Here is a 16254-nt window from a genome sequence, read left to right on the forward strand (position 1 = left end):
CTGGGAGCCCTGGGGCAGGGAACTGGGCACACTGGGAGCCATGGGACAGGGAACTGGGCATACTGGGAGCCCTGGGGAAGGGAACTGGGCACACTGGGAGCCCTGAGGAGGGGAACTGGGCATACTGGGATTGGGAACTGCACATACTGGGAGCCCTAGGGAAGGGAACTGGGTATACTGGGCACACTTGGATTGGGAACTGGGCACACTGGGACCCCGGGCACGAGGCCTCCGCAGGAGTGGGGCACGGGGTGCGCCCGCCACCACCCAGCTGGCCCCAGCCCCCCCCCATCCCAGTTTCACCAGTAAAGCCCATCCCCCCCCCCGCCCCAGCAGTCGCGGCAGGGGCTCCACGCTCGTCACCGTCGCCCTTTAATCACCCGCGGGAGCAGCGCTGGGGGGGGGGGCGGGAAAAGAGGGGGGCCCCCCCCGCCCCCGGGGGGGCAATAAATAGGGGGGGGCGGGGGAGGGGGGGGAGGGGCGGGGGGCTACTTGAGGCAGCGCTCGAAGTAGGTGGCCCCCACGTAGCCCCCGCGCAGGGAGCGCTGCACGTTCTGCTCGAAGAGGCGCCGGTTGCTCTGCAGCACCTCCGCTGCCTCCTTGTTCAGGGGGTCCTCGGGGTTCGGCTCCTGGGGGGGGAACGGGACCCAGGTTATTTGCGGGGGGCCGGGGGGAGGGGGCCTGTCATGCTTTAACCCCCCCCATCCCCCGGAAACCTTCCAGCACCCCAGGGGTTTGGGGAATGGGGGTTCCTGGGGCTCCCCGGGGGGGAATGGGGGTCCTCAGGGCCCCCCACAAGCACTTGGTGCCCCCCCCAACCTTCCTGGAAATCCTCAGAGCCCCCCCGCTCCTTAATGCCCCCCCAATACCCCCTGGCACTCCTTAATGCCCCCCCAATACCCCCTGGCACTCCTTAACGGCCCCCATACCCCTCCATGCCCCCCCCCCATGGGTCCTCACCCTCCCCAGTGTTCACTGGGACCCCCCAACATCCCCCCCACCCCAGAGGTCCCTAACAGCTGCCGGCCACCCTTTGGGGGGTCCCCCCCGAGCACCCCAATACCCCCCAGTACAAGTGAACCCCCCAAGAGCTGCCCCTGGTACCCCAATAACTGCCCCGACCCCCCTGGACCCCCAAGCCCCCCCCATCCCCTTCGACACCCCAGATAACCCCCGACACCCCAACACCCCCCAGCCGGGAGCTGCCCCGTCACCCGCCCCCAGGGGAAAGGAGGGTCCCACGGGGTTGGGGACAGGCTGGGGTGGCCTAGGACCACCCAGTGTCCCCAAGAAGTGACCAGGTGGCCCCGTGGGGTGGCCCCAGGGCCACCTCAGGGTGTCCCTGGGCCACTGGGGGCCCCTTTGGGGGGACCCAGCATCACCAGGTGACCCCAAAACATGTCCCAAATCCATTGGGTACACCCAGGAAATGTCTCAAGGCCACCAGGTGCCACCTCAGGGTGTCCCAAGGTCACCAGGTGCACCCAGGAGGTGCCCCAAGGCCACCAGATGCCACCTTGGGGTCTCCCAACATCACCAAGGGCCCCTAGGACGTGTCCCAGGGCCACCAGGTGCCACCTCAGGGTATCCCAGCACCACCAGCTACCACCTTGAGGTGTCCAAAGGTCACCAAGGGCCCCTAGGACATGTCCCAGGGCCACCGGGTGTCACCTCGGGGTGTCCCAAGGTCACTGGGTACACCCAGGAGGTGTCCCAAGGCCACCAGGTGCCACCTTGGCATCTCCCAACGTCACCAAGCCTGCCTAGGACATGTCCCAGGGCCACCAGGTGCCACCTCGAGGTGTCCCAGGCCCACCAAGGGCCCCTAGGACATGTCCTGAGATCACCAGGTGCCACCCCAGGAGGTGTCCCAAGGCCACCGGGTGCCACCGTGGGGTGTCCCAGGGCCTCTGGGTGCCCCCAGGAGGTGTCTCAAGGCCACGATGGGTGCCCCCCACCCACAGGCGCAGGTACCCCAGAGGTACTCACCAGGAAGAGGTACTGCAGGCCGTAGATGATGGAGTTTATCGTCAGGACGGGCTTCCAGTCCTCTCTGGGGACAGAGCCGGGTGTCAGGGGGGACACGTGAGCCACCTCAGAGGTGGCCACGGCCACCCCAAGGTGACTGTGGCCGCCCCATGCCCACACTTGAGGTGCACGGGGCAAGTCTTTGCCCTCTCATCCCACCCTGCCGGGCCTCTGGGGGCAGACGGGGACCCAGATCTGCCGGTGGCCACCCCGGAGGTGGCGGTGGCCCACCTGAGGATGTTGAGGCAGACGTTGCCCTCCAGGTCGATGTTGGGGTGATAAACCATCGTCTCACACTTCACTTTCGGCGGGTCGTGGGGGTAGCCCTGGCCGACCTGGGGGCAGGGAGCAGGCACAGTGTCACGGCTCAGCCCCTCCCATGGCCACTGGCCACGTCTTGGTGGCCACCAGCCCCTACCCCAATCCACAGTGTGGACATGTGATTCCCAGTCATGTCTTGGTGGTCACTGGTCTCACAGTGGTGGCTACCAGCCATGTGTTGGAGGCCACAGAGCACGTCTTGGTGGCCACCAGTTTCTCGTCCCTACCTCAAACCACACAGCAGACGCAGCCAAAAGTCACACCTTAGTGGTCACCAAACGCCAGGTCCCATCTTCAACCCACAGAGACGGTCACATGGCCTGGTCATGTCTTGGTGGCCACCAAGTCCCCCCCACCCCACCTCCAAGATACGGAGTGGACGCATGGCCACTGGTCACGTCTTAGTGGCCACCAGCTCCTACCCTAACCCACAGGGTGGACAAGTGGCTACCAGTCACGTCTTGGTGGCCACCAACCCCTGGTCCCAGTCCCAACCCACATGGTGGTCACAAGTCCTGGTCGGTCATATTCTGGTAGCCACAGATCATATTTTAGTGACTACTTGCCTCCTGCTCCCCCCCGCAGGACAGGCTCAGGACTGTGGGTCCCACACTGGTGGCCATAGCTCCCACCTTGGTGGCCACCACCCCACTGCTACTACCCCCAGCACCTGGGGCAGCCATGTGGCCACCAGTCCCATCTTGGTGGCCCCAGGAGGGGTGTTGGTGGCCACGGAATTCCCCTCGGTGCAGGACTAACCTTAAAACTGAAGACGAATTTCCCTCCCTTGTAGAAGCCCTGTGGGAGACACAGACGTCACCGGGGATGGGGACACGGGGGGAACACAAGGGACAAGAAGGGGACACAGGGAGGAGGGGGACACCAAGGGGACCCCAGGAGGACCCCAAGGGACAAGTGGGGACAAAGAGGGGGATGGGGAAGGACAGGGAAATGGGCAAGACCCATAGGGAAAGGGGGGGGGGAGGAGGACAGGGGAACCCCAAGGGAGCCGAGGGTCTTCTGAGGGGACACAGGGGTGACAGAGGTGGACGGAGGGGTCCCAGTGGGGACACAAGGACACTGCAGGGATGGATGGGGACCCAAAAATGGGGACACAGGGGGAAGAGACAGGGAGCAGGTGGGAGACAGGGGGAGCCAGGAGGACACCCAGGGACAGGAGGGGACAAAGGGAATGGGGGATTCCCGGGTGGGACACAGGACCCTGGGGGCAGAGTGGGGGGCACCCAAGAGGGTGCCAAGGGGACGGGGGGGACAGGGGGACCCCACCTCGTCGGGGCAGATGAGGAGGCGGAAGTGCAGCAGGTCGTCCTGGTCGGAGAAGTCGATCTCGCACGTCTTGGGCAGGTTCAGCTCGTTGATGTCTGGGGGGGACACGGGTGACACACGGGGGCACGGCTCAGTGGGGACACAGACAGGGGCTGGGGGGACGTGGAGACGTGGCTGGGGCCACCCCAAGACCACACCCCGGGCTGGGACTCCCCACGCCCAGTGGGGCCCTGCTGGGACCAGTGCATCCTCCCCAGTACCCCCAGCTGGGCCCTGCCAACCGGGCGCTCCTGGGAGCGGCGGCGTTTCCCCCCACCCATATTCCCAGCGGGGCCCTACTGGGACCAGTGACCCCTGCACCCACAGAGCCACGCTGGGACCAGACCTCCACCCCATGTGCCCCCCTCCCCGGGCCTTACTGGGACCAGCCCGTTCCTCCCCCCGGGCCTTACTGGGACCAGTATGTTGCCCCCCTAGGGGGCCTTACTGGGACCAGCCCATTTCCCCTACTGGGACCAACCTGTGCCTCCCCCAGGCCGTACTGGGACCAGCCCGTTCCCCCCCGCCCCCGGGCCCTTACTGGGACCAGCCCATTTGCCTTACTGGGACCCATCTGTCCCCACCCCCCAGGCTGTACTGGCACCAGTATGTTGCCCCGCACCCCCGGGGGGCCTCACTGGGACCACCCAATTTGCCCTACTGGGACCAACCTGTGCCTCCCCCGGGCCAGCCCGTTCACCCCCCGGGCCCTTACTGGCACCAGCCCATTCCTCCCCCCAGGCCTTACTGGGACCAGCCCGTTGCTCCCCACCCCCGGGCCGTACCGGGACCAGCCCGTTGCCCCCCACCCCCGGGCCGTACCGGGACCAGCCCGCGCCCCCCGCTCAGGCCCCAGCGGGCCCCGTTCCCCTCCCGCTGGGCCTCACTAGGCCCAGCCCCCCCCGACGCCCCGGGAGCCTCCCCCGGGGCCGGGCCGGTGCCGGCGGGTGCCGGGGCAGGCGGGGCGGGGGCGGGAGCCGCCGGGCCCCGGGGCCGGTCACCTTTCTGGATGCGGAGCTGGGCGGCCGAGGCCTTTTTGCTGGTGCCCTTGGTGCCGCCCGCCGATTCCTCCTCCTTCTTCTGTTGCTTCAGCGAGAAGAGCTTGATCATCCTGCCGGGCCGAACCGGGCGGGGGCCGGGGGGCGGGGGCCGGGCCGGGCCCGGCGGCGGCGGGAGCCGGGCGGGGCCCCCCCCGGCGAGAGGAGGGGGCGGGCGGCGGCGGGAACCGGAGCGGGGAGCGGCGGCGGCTCTGAGGCGATGGGGGATCGGCGACGGCCGGCGCCGCTCGGCAACTTCCGGAAACGCTTCGGGGCTGTCCGGAAGGGTCGCGGGGGACTTCGGCGCCCTTCGGGACTTTCCGGAGAGGGCTCGGGCCGGCGCCGAACGCGCTTCGGCTTCTTCCGGAAGGAGAACGACTCGTTCCGGGGTCTGCCCCCGCCGCTTCGGCTCTGTCCGGCAGAGCTTTCGGCTCTTTCCGGAGGCTCTTCGGGTTCTTCCGGAAAGGGGGTGGGTTCGATGCGTTCCGCCCCGCCTCGAGTCTCTCCGGAAAGCGCCGAGTGCTGCCGAGCTCTTCCCCGAGCGGCTTCGGCTCTTCCCGGAGAGGGGCGTCGGCTTTCCCCGACAGGAGAACAGGCTGGCCGCCTTCGGCTGCCCTTCGGAGAGCTTTCGGCTCCTTTCGGAAAAGCTTCGGCTCCTTCCGGAATACCTCGGCTCTTTCCGGCAGCGCACTCTCCTCCCCGCTTCCTTCGTGTCTTGCCGGAAAGCGTCGGCTGTTTCCGGAAGTCTCCCGGCACGCCACCACCCCCTAAGCTCGGCTTTGGCCGGAAGGCTTCGGCTCTTTCCGGATTCCGCCATCCTTCCACCAGCCAATCCTGCACAGGGGGAGGAGCTTAAAGCACGGCCCAGCCCGGCAGGGCGCCGCCATCTTTGTTGGGGACATAGGGGCCCTACTGGGACCAGTTCCCTCTCCCAGAACCTCCAGCGGGGCCATACTGGGACCAGTCCCTCCCTTCTCAGTGCTGCCCGTCCCCAGCATGGCCAGCACCTCCCCTCCCAGCTCCAGCCCAGTAGCTCCCACTCTAGCACCAGTTTAGCTTCAGCCCCTCCATCCTCATGGCAGGAAAGGATGGAAGCAGGGGGCACCAGAAGGCAAAATGGGGGGGCCCAGGGGCCGGATCCAGCTCCGAGATGAGGGAGGACTCCAGGAGGCCGAGGCAATGGCTTTATTTCTCCAATAGACACAGACGGGGACAGCGGCAGCTGCTGTGGGGGGTGAGGGGGGAGAGGGACAGCACCACGTCCCTCCTCAGGGTGCTGGGGGGCACCAGGGCAGGATCCAGCCCCACTACCCCCCCCCCCGAGGGAGGGCATCAGGGCCCCAGGGGGCCGGCAGGGGGGGCCAGGGAGCCTTCGGCCTCGTCCAGAGGGATGATGGGCTCGAGGAGGAGGGCAGAGGAGAACTTGCGGTCGCCGAAGGCAGCGCTGAGCCGGGCTTCGAAGAACCGCTGCAGGCCCAGGATGGACTGAACATCTGCCTTGTCCTGGGGAGGGAGGGAGGGAGGGAGGGGGGAAAACAGGGGTGAGGCAGGGGCTGGACACCCCCCCAAAACCCACCCCGGGGGTGCCCCGCACCTCAGTGAGGAGGTTGAACTGCCGGATCATCCTCCAGACATCACGGGCGAACTCCTCCGGGCAGCGGTAGTGAGGGGTGAGCTTCTCCTGCAGCTTGGCGCGGATGAGGGTCAGGTCGATGGCGTCGTGGCCATCCTGGGGAAGGGGCGGCAGCGGCGGGGAGGTGAGGGATCCCGACGGGGTGAGGGATCCCCCCCTTGGATCCCCTGCCCCGTGCTGTGGGACTCACCGGGGAACTGGAGAGGCGGTGGAGAGGCCGGCAGGGCTCGTGGCAGAGCAGCTCCAGCAGCACATACTCACATTTCTGCAGGGATTTAAAGGGATCCCTCGATCCCTCTATGCACCACCAGATCCCCCGATCATCCCCCCATACAGACCTGTTGGTCCAGGGGGCAGAGGTTGTGGGGCGGCCCCTCCTTGAAGCCGTCGTGGTGGTCCTCACTGGGGGGTGGCAAGTCCTGGCACAGCAGACACCTCCACTCGGGGCTGCGGGATCGGGCGAGGGGATCAGGCAGTCCCCCTCCTCTCCCAGCTTGTTCACTGCAGCGCAAGCAGAGGCCCCAGGATTGGGGCCCAGAGCTCCCCAGGCGTCTGGGATCAAGGGGGTGGGGGCAGCCATGGGGGTCAGGGACAGTGAATCCCACAGGGTTTTGGATGGGGGGGGGGGGGGGGGGGGGGGGGGGGTGTCCACGCAGACTGGGGCCAGGCAGCAAAGGATCAAGGAGGGGGAGGTCTGCAATGGAGTGGGGATAGCGGCTCCCCAGGGATCAAAGAGGTCCCAACTGATCCAAGATCAATGCGCAACTCTCCCCATGGATCAGGGCAGTAGATCCCCAAGGGATCTGGGTTGCTGTGTAGGTCCCCAGGTGGACTGAGGACCCACAAGGGATCCAAGAGGGTCAGGGGTAGAGCACCATGGGGCTCCAACACTGCCGGTTCCCCCAGGATTTGCGATCAACAGGTAGATGCCAATGCAGATGAGGGCCAGGAGATCCCAGAGGATCTGGACTTGAGAGGTGGATCCCTCCATGGATGGCAGAAAGCAGACCCCCAGGGCTCTGTGGCCAACAGCTGGATCTCCACAAGTATTGAGATGGGATCTGCAGGGATCATGGGGCAGGCCCTGCATGGATCTGAAAGCTGGCCTGGTCCATGGGGTGGGAAGATCCAGGAACCAAACAAAAAAAAAAAAAAAGAAAAGAAAAAAGCAAATGCTGGGGATCCAGTAGCAACCAAGGACTGGAAAACCTGGGTGGCAGCAACTCCCTCAGAAGAAGGATCATTGGATCCCAAAAGACACCAACAGATCCCAAGGGAGAGACAGAGACTAGGGTCAAGTGGCTCCCAAAGCTCCAGCAGTGGCCAAGGACCTCTGGGTTGGGGAAGAACTGGATTGGGGGCGAGGGGGGGCAGATGGATCCCAGAGGCCAGTGATCACTCAAGGAATCGAGTGGCACAGAAGATCCTCCCAAGGAATCAGGAGGGGTGGAAGCAATTCCACCCCCATCCTGGGACAAGGAAGCAGCAGATCCTATGGGAGATGAGTAGATCCTGTGAGAGATCAGCAGACCCCAAAGATCCAGTGGCTGTGGGTGATCTCTGAAGATCCAGGGAGCAGCAGGTCCCTGAGATCCTCCACAATACCACAGGGCAGCAACCCCCAGCAAGGGGGATCCCAGGGGACAGCAGTAGATCCTGGGGGATCTAACACTGACAGAGGAGCCCCAAGGGGACGATAGAGCGGCAACCCTCAGGGACAGGCAATCAGTGGATCCTGGGGACACGGGGATCCCGGGGAGGTGAGCAGCAGCAGCAGATCCCAGGCATACCTGGGGACCTCCTGGAGGGCAGGGAGGTGACAGTCGAGGTGGTAGCAGTGCTCGCAGCGGTCGCACATCACCACGGCGCCGGCCTGGCAGCAGACACGGCAACAGGAGACCCCAGGGCCAGGGGGCGCTCCTGGGGGGGCAGATCCCAGCCCCAGCGAGGGTCTGGAGGGTCCTGGCACCCCGGGGTGCTCGGGAAGCAGCCCCACCGGCTTGGTGTCCCGAGTGTCCCCGATGGCTGCCTCCTGCTGCTCCTCCTGCGAGGGGGGAAGAGAGGGGTGAGACAGACAGACAGACCGGGAGGTGGGGACAGACAGAGGGGACACCCACCTTGACGGTGAGATGGACAGGGGGCCGCGGCTGCGCCCCCCGCTCGATGACGATGAGGCTGAAGTCCTCGGCCGAGGTGCCAGGGAAGACGCGGAAGACAGGGGGCTGCGCCACCCCTGACAGATCCAGGTCCAGCCGCTCCAGGCTGACCCGCGGCACCTTGCGCAGGAGGGCACTCACCGGGCCCCCAGGGGGGCGGCTCCTGGGGGGCACAGGGGGTGTCAGGGTTTTGGGGGACCCCCCCTCAACCCTCCTGAGTAGACTTCCTTGGGGTTTGGGATGCTGGCAGACCCCGGTCCCTTCAGGACAGGGGTGCCAAGAGGGAGGGTCCCCAGCCACCCTGCAGCACAACAGGGACAAGGGGGACCCCAGCCACCCCTGGCACAGGGGGACAAAGCTCAGGGGAGCGTCGGGTACAGGGTGACAAGGGACAGGGGGGTCCTGGTCACCCCCTGGCACACAGGGACCCAGCCACTCCCTGGTACAGGGGACAAGAAGGGAGGGACCCAGGAACAGAGTGACAGGGGCCAGGGACATCCCAGACAAGGGACCCTCAGGAAGGGAGTGACGAGGGACGGGAATGGCGAGGGGCAGGGCTCGCAGCTGCCCCTGGACAGAGGTGACGTGGGTCAGGGGAGTGTTGGGTACAGGGCGACAAGGGACAGGGGGTCCCAGTCACCTGTGGGTACCGGGGGACAAGGGCAAGGGCTGTCCTGGTTGTCCCCAGGCACAAGGGACAGGGTTACCCCAGGCCCGGGGCTCCATCTTCCCCCGCCCCTCAACTCACTGTCGGAATGGAGGTGCCTCAACTCCCCCCCACCCCCCAGCCCTCGTCATTACCGCTTAACAAGCAGCTTCTTAACGAACTTCTCCTCCCTGGGAGGATTAACGTGTTTCCTCCTGTATAACAAGGTCATCAGGGCACATTGGGAGGCCCCGAGCAGCCCCCCAAGCCCCAAAATTGTGTTCCTCACAGCTGGAAGACCTCTTGAGATGGAGCCCCACTACCCAGGGACAATGACAGGGACACAGCGGCCCTGTCCCGTCCTCCGTGTCTGGGAATGGAGGGACAGGGGACATGGGGGACTGCAGCCACCCCAGGTATGAGGTGACAAGGGTGGGGGGGATCCCGGGTATGGGGCACGAGGGTGTCCCTGCCGCCCCCGGCCGTGGGTCCCTGGTGTGGGGTGGCAAGGAAAGAACGTCCCACGCAGGGGGTGACAAGGGACAGCGCTGTCTAAGCCACCTCTGGGCACGCTGTGACGGGGTCCCCAGTACGGGGTGACGCAGGACAGCTACATGGGGGGCTCAAAGCCACCCCCCAAGGCACAGGTTGACAAGGGCTAGCAGATCCCTGGGGACAAGGGACAGGGGCTCCCGCCACGCTCACCTCTTCACTCCTGTGACAGCGGCTTCGGGGGGGCCGTTGGCTGCTGAGAAAACCCCACATCAGGGGCCTTCCTCCCCTCCCTCATCCTCCTCCCCCCCCAGGCCCCCCCGTCACTCCCCCACTCACCGAGCTCAGCGCCCGCAGCCGTGTCCCCAGGGCTCTCGGCCACCTCCGAGTAAAGGTGTGGGGGGGACAGTTCGGGGCAGCCCAGCCCCTCAGTCCCCGGGGGAAACTGAGGCAGGGTGGGCATCCCCAGCCCCCCACCGCCACTCTGTGGGACACTGGGGGTCCCCTGCCCCTCCTCAGCCCTGATTTGGGGTCCCACCATGGGCTGCAGGAGGGGGCCAGGGGCATATTGCCCTTTGCTCACCACCGTGGCTTGCAGGGGCCCCTGGAGAAGAGAGATTGGGGGGGTCTATTACCAGGGAGGCACCCATGGGTGCAGGACCCCGCAAAAAACGCAGCCCCCGCCCCCTCAGAGGTACCTGCAAGGCGCCTGCGGCAGGGCTGGGGCCACAGGGGCTGGTGGCCGGTGGCTGGGGGCTGAGGGATGGCGGGGGGAGGCTCCACTCCGAGATGATGGTGCCTGTGAGGGGGGTGAGGAGTGTCAGGGGGGACCCAGGTGTCCCCAGGGGTGTCCCCTCCCCGGGGGCTCACCAAAGCTCTCGGCGCTCTTGGTCCAGGCATTAAGGTCCCACTGGAACTTCATTTCACCCTGTGGCTCCACGGGGTCCACGATCATCTTGAGGGCGCGGTGGAGCTGGAAGTAGATCTGGGGGGCGCGGGGGGGGCCCGTCACAACCCGGGGACCTCAGGGGGGACGTGTGTGACAGCATCCTAGGGGTGGTTGTCACAATGCAGGGAGCCCAAGGGGACACATGGCAGCCCCCCAGAGACACCCAACATATCACAGGGACCCTGAGAGGACACATGGCAGCACCCTGGGGACACTTGTCACATCACAGAGACCCCAAGGGGACACGTGGCAGTGCCCCAGGGGCAGCTGTCACATCGAGGGGATCCCAAGGAGACAGGTTTCAGCACCACAGGGACACCATCACACCACAGGGACACCATCACACCACAGGGACCCCCGAGGAGACACATGGCAGCACCCCGAGGGCACCTGTCACATCATGGTGACCTGAAGGGGACACATGACAGCACTCTGGTGCACCCACCATGCCACAGAGACCTTGAGGGGACACATGGCAGCATCCCGGGGCAGCCATCATGCCACCTGAGGGGACCTGCTGCAGCACCCACCATACCACAGGGACCGCAATAGGACCCACCGTGGTACCTGTGATATCACAGGGACCCCAAGGGGACCCAATGAGTTATCCTGGTGGCACCCGTCACACCGCAGGGATGGAGGGGAGCTGCTGCGGATACACCCCAGCAGGGGGGCTCCCATTACAGCATGGGGACCCCCAGGGGCCCCAGCACGTCCCAGGAACCCCACTGCAGCACCCTGGGGACACGCAGCCAAAGGGACACAGATGGGGAGGCAGCGGGGGGCATGGGGCACCCCAGGGAGGCTAAGGGGGAGCTGCGGGCAAACCACTCCTGAGGAAGCCGTCCTCTGACCCCACTTTGCCCCACATACCCCCCAAAACAGGGGACCTAGAGGAAAGCAGATCCCAAGCCGAGACACAGCACAGCTCGGGGCTTGGCTTCGCTCTCCAGCACCCACTTCCCGACCGATCCCAAAGAGCAGAGTCACAGCAACAGGGGAACCAATGGTCCCCAAAACTACCTGTCCTGGGGGGTTCCCTGCCCAAGGACAGGAGTTTAGGGGGGTCTGCAAGGGGGTTTCAGCCCCTCGGCATCTCACCAACTTCTTGGAGAGCAGCAGAGCGGTGCTGTTGTCGCTCTCCAGGGCCCAGGAGGCGAAGCGGAGGATGTGCTCCTGGTGCCGCTGCAGCTTGGTCATGGCCCAGTGCTGCCGCTCCAGCTTCTCCTGCTGCCCTTCCGTCACCCTCTGCGAGGAGGGGGACGATGCCACCTCAGGCCAGAGGGATGGTGACAGGGGACGTGCCAGCACCGCGTCGCCCCCCACCCCGTCTCACCTGGGCATCGCTCACCAGCACCTTGCCACGCTTGTTGAGCTCCTTCATGATCTGGAGGATGGCCATCTTCACGTCCACCTGCACCCGCTTCTGCACGTCCGTCACCTGGCGGATGCTGCCGGCAGAGAAGGGAAGGGGTGAGGGGGTAAATGCCCCCGGCAGAGGCAGGGAATTCCCCTGGGACAGCAGGGAATTCCCCCGGGAGTGGCAGGCAGAGCACGTACAAGCTGCGCACTTCCTTGGTGGAGCGCTGCAGGCTGGCGTGTTTGTCGCCCAGGCGCTTCACCAGCGTCGCCAGCATCTTGCGTTGGTTCCTCACCGCATCCTCCAGAAACTGGTACCTGTGGCGGGGGGAAGGGGTTAGCAATGGGGCTGGGGGGGCTGCAAGCCCCAAAATGCCCCAATGGGTTGCAGCCCCCCACACCAGCGCCCCATGGGGTGCCCAAAACAGCCCCCCCAGGAACCCCCAACTCCTGGAGCCATTAGAGAAGGGAACAAACTTGAATGAGTTAACGCGCTCAGTATTTATCTTAACTTCCTCGTTAACTTTTTAGCCATTAAAAATCAAATTAATTTGGATTAAGGAGCTGGCTGAGCTAATAAACTTGTCAGCCTCAAAACTTTAACTTAGTTATTTATTTTAACTGAATTAGATCTTGTGCATCAAAAATGCTTTTACTATAACAAATTGATCGGGTAAGTAATCTAACCAGATACCTGCTCAGATAATCAGATAATGAATCAAATTAGTTAACAATTCAACCAGGAAATTTAACCAGTCTAGGAGCAAAACCAGACTATTAAAAAAAAAAAAATCAAAACCCAGTTAAAAATCAGGCTAATTGAAATAACTGAAAAAGTAATTAAACTGATTTTTCATGACTAGAAAATTAGGTATCTCCAATTCCTTAAAACCAGTTTAAGCCCCTCAAACCAACCCGTTGGTTAACTAACAAAGTAACTAATCAGATAATACACCTATTTGGTCAAAAACAAAAATTAACCAAAATTAACACTCTGGTCAGTCAATCCCTTCAGAAGTTAGCTAACTAATAACTAAGGAGCTTCATTTTTAAAATCAATAACTGATGGATGAGAACACCCTGCAGGTTAACTTCAGTTCTTTTTCAGTGACTAGTTAATTGGTTTAATTAGTTATCTCCCTTCTAAGATATTCATTTTAAAAAAAAAAACCCACATTTAAGGTGCTGCGGGGCCTCGCCAATACGGTGTGCAGGCAACTTTGCAGCCAATAAATATATTTGTTCAGTTATCTGACTTGCCCCGAACCACTGTTTTTAAGGGATAACGAGCAGCATAACAGATTCAAGCAATAATTAGCTGTGAAAAATCGATTTTTAATAAATTAATTACTGCCAGTGGTAGTAATTACTCACTGGTGGTCCTTGTGTGCATTGAGCTGGCAGTCACGGCAGGTGAGCGTGTCGCACGTGTCGCAGAAGAGCGCCAGCGGCTCGTGCTTGTGCACAGAGCAGTACACAGCACGCTCCCCCTCCTTTGCTTTGCTGCTGCCTGCGGGAAACGCGGCGTGACATCACTGTGATGTCACCATGACGTCACTGGCACCCAGCAGGACCCGCTGGCAGAGCAGGGGCCCCTGTGGGACCGCCACGGCCGCCAAGGCAGCACCGCCAGATGCACCAGCCACAAAGTCACCGCCTCGGAAAAGGTGGTGACAGCACGGTGACAAGGACGGACCCGTGGCCCGGACTGTGTGGTCCTTGGTGTACTTGACCCGCTGGTGGGCCTCCACGCAGGTCTCGCAGAGTGGCTCCGAGCACTCCACGCAGTAGCTGGTGGCCAGCGCGTTGTCCTCACAGCTGGTGCAGCACTGGGGGACAAGAGACACGGTGTGGGGACACCGGGCCCGCCCAGCCGCGGGGAGCTCACATCACCCTAATTAATTCTTAACTCAGCATTAACAGGGCGTTACCTGACTCGACCCCTGGCTGGTGGCAGCCGCCTCGGCCCCGCTGTCCCTCAGGAAGTAGTTCTCCACGACGTCCTTCAGGTGACACTGGTGTTTGCAGATGGGGCAGTCGACCACTGCGGGGAGCGGTGGGGAGGGTGTCAGGGGGGGCCCAGGGTCACCCCAAACCCCCGTCACCACTGTTTGTCACTAGAGAGTCCCGTCATGGACCCGCACGGTGCCTCATGCCTGCCAAAAATGCACCTCAGGGGGGTCCCTGCTCCTGAAGCGGGTCCAGCATCGACCCAGGTCACCTATGGCTTTTTCCAGCCAAACTGCCGGGTAAGAAAGTTTCTCCCCAATATCCACCACAAACCTTGAAGGCCCCTGCCTCTTGCTCGGCTCCATCACCCACCTTTGCAGCAGCCACTGATTTACCCTTCCTCCTCCTCCTCGGGAAGCAGCACAGCGACGGTTGAGATGCCATCTCCCGCAGACGGCAGCAAGAGGATGTGGTGCTTTTGATCTCCCCAAAAGCCGCCCCGCCAAGGCAGAGGGATGCGGAGATGGCGACGAGGAGCCACGGCAGTGACAACCGCTGGCACTGGGGTCAGAGTGTCCCCCCCCGGGGTGGGACAAGCCCACAGGTGCCCGGGTGGGGCCAGAGCAGCCGTGGGGCAGCTGGGGGCTGCCCAGTATGAGAAACCCACGGGGGGAAGGAGGCCACCGAGCACAGGAGGCTTGGGGAGACCCCACGGGCCACCCCATGTCCAGGCGAAGCCCCACACACAACCACACACGCGGGGAGCCCCGGGGGGAGCTAAAGGTGCCGACAGCACCCCAGCTGTTTCACCCGCGGGCCTGCCTGCACCCCTCAGCACGGCTCCGATCCCACAGCACCCTCAAAACACCCTCACAGCCGCCCAGGCCCTCCCGAATCCCTCCTCACAGCCTCACTGCCTGCGCCACCCTCCCTGCCCACACCCCCTCCCCGGCCTTGCAGGCACAGCCGCCCCCCCCGGCACGGCTCCCGGTCCCCTTGGCACAGCCGGCACCGCCCCCCACCCCTGGGCTGCCTCCCGCGGCCCCGCACACCCCCCCGGCGCTGGGCCTCACACGGCCCTTCCCCGCCACGGCAGGGCCCCTCGCCCCCCGTTAAAAGAGCTCCCCCGTTAAGGCGCCCTCGCCCCCCCCGCCTCACCTGGCCCATCCGGGGCGGGGGCGGCGGCAGGGCCCGGCGCGGCCCGCAGGCACTCCCGGCAGACCGAGTGGAGGCAGGGCAGCAGCCGCGGCTCCCGCTCGGCCCTCAGCCGCTCCCGGCACACACCGCAACGCTCCAGCAAGTCCAGAGAATCCGGTCGCTTGCCGGCGGGGCCGCCCGCCTCCACCGCCGGGCCCGACATGGCGGCCGCGGCCCCCCTCAGCCTCCTCACAGGGGGCTCGCGAGCCCGCGCCGGCTGCGCGCGCAGGAGCCGCCTCCTCCTCCGGGAGCAGCCAATTAGCGCCCGCTGCCCGCCGAGGGGGCGCGGACTAGCCGAGATTGACAGGGCGGGAAGGCAATGGGAGGCGCAGGCGGATGAGGAAGGCAGGAGAGCAGCCAGAAAGGGGCGGGAGGGAGTCGCCGGCACGTGAGAGGTGCGGGAGCGGAGTTAAGAGGGGACGGGCCAATCAGCCCAACCCACTGAGTGAGTGGGTGGAGTCCTGGTCATAGTAAGCCAATAGGCATCTGGAGAGCGCAGACTGACAGCTCACTTATCCAATCATCTTCTTCCAAGCGCTCCACCCCCCCGGGGTGGGCGGGCGAATGTCGTCTGGAAGCCGAGAGGGCGGGCAGGCGTTGGACCAACCAGCGATCGAATCAGTCAGGGAAGGTGGTGACTTTTTGGATGGACGTTGCGCCCAGCCAATCGACATTCAAACTCCTCGGGGAGGCGGGGGAAGAGGCTCTGATCGACAGCTCAACGAACCAATCGCCTTTGCAAGTACCTCAGCAGCCCTAGAGCCGGTCCGGAGTCACTCCAGTTCGGCTGCAGCGGGCGGGGGCCCCGGCGGAGGGGCAAGGGGGGTCGCAGGGCAAGACCGGAATGGCGGAAGGATGGCGGCCCAGGGCTGGGCCTGGGTGTGGGCGCAGAGCGGGACGCGGGTCCGGCCTCGGGCTGGTCCTGGATGCGGCCCTGGGCTTGGGGCTGGGCCTGGGCGCGGGTGCAGGCCTGGGGCGAGGCCTGGGCATCAGCTTGGGCCAAGGCCCGGCCCTGAGCCTGGTTGTGCCAGCGCTTGGCCGTCAGCCTGGGGCCTGAGCTCAGCCCTGGCTCTGGGCAGGGACCGGCCCAGGGGCGGGTCTTGGGCCTGGGTGGAGGCCCAAGTTGGGGGCTGTCTGGGGGCGAGGGCCTAAGGCCAGAA

The 16254-nt window shown here is 64.5% G+C and overlaps 2 protein-coding genes and 1 pseudogene across 2 annotated transcripts; 1 reads left to right on the forward strand and 2 right to left on the reverse strand.

Annotated features, from left to right (window-relative positions):
* Positions 1 to 16254, forward strand: part of LOC142596361 (uncharacterized) — a 488757-nt pseudogene that overhangs the window by 202857 nt on the left and 269646 nt on the right.
* On the reverse strand, positions 489 to 4806 carry UBE2M (ubiquitin conjugating enzyme E2 M). Its single transcript, XM_075725492.1, has 6 exons — positions 4677 to 4806; positions 3637 to 3731; positions 3109 to 3147; positions 2260 to 2363; positions 1990 to 2053; positions 489 to 629 (listed from the first exon to the last, which is right to left on the reverse strand). Exons 1-6 carry the CDS (start codon positions 4783 to 4785, stop codon positions 489 to 491), a joined length of 552 nt encoding a protein of 183 aa, XP_075581607.1. The 5' UTR covers positions 4786 to 4806.
* On the reverse strand, positions 6045 to 15257 carry TRIM28 (tripartite motif containing 28). The gene is made up of 18 exons (XM_075725486.1): positions 15056 to 15257; positions 13879 to 13991; positions 13644 to 13776; positions 13322 to 13457; positions 12149 to 12265; positions 11925 to 12039; positions 11690 to 11836; positions 10510 to 10624; positions 10338 to 10438; positions 9979 to 10243; positions 9853 to 9895; positions 9303 to 9362; positions 8463 to 8664; positions 8136 to 8389; positions 6684 to 6792; positions 6536 to 6610; positions 6307 to 6441; positions 6045 to 6215 (listed from the first exon to the last, which is right to left on the reverse strand). Exons 1-18 carry the CDS (start codon positions 15255 to 15257, stop codon positions 6045 to 6047), a joined length of 2493 nt encoding a protein of 830 aa, XP_075581601.1.

This window comes from Pelecanus crispus, chromosome 31 (genome assembly GCF_030463565.1).
Source record: "Pelecanus crispus isolate bPelCri1 chromosome 31, bPelCri1.pri, whole genome shotgun sequence".
NCBI classification, from domain to species: domain Eukaryota; kingdom Metazoa; phylum Chordata; class Aves; order Pelecaniformes; family Pelecanidae; genus Pelecanus; species Pelecanus crispus.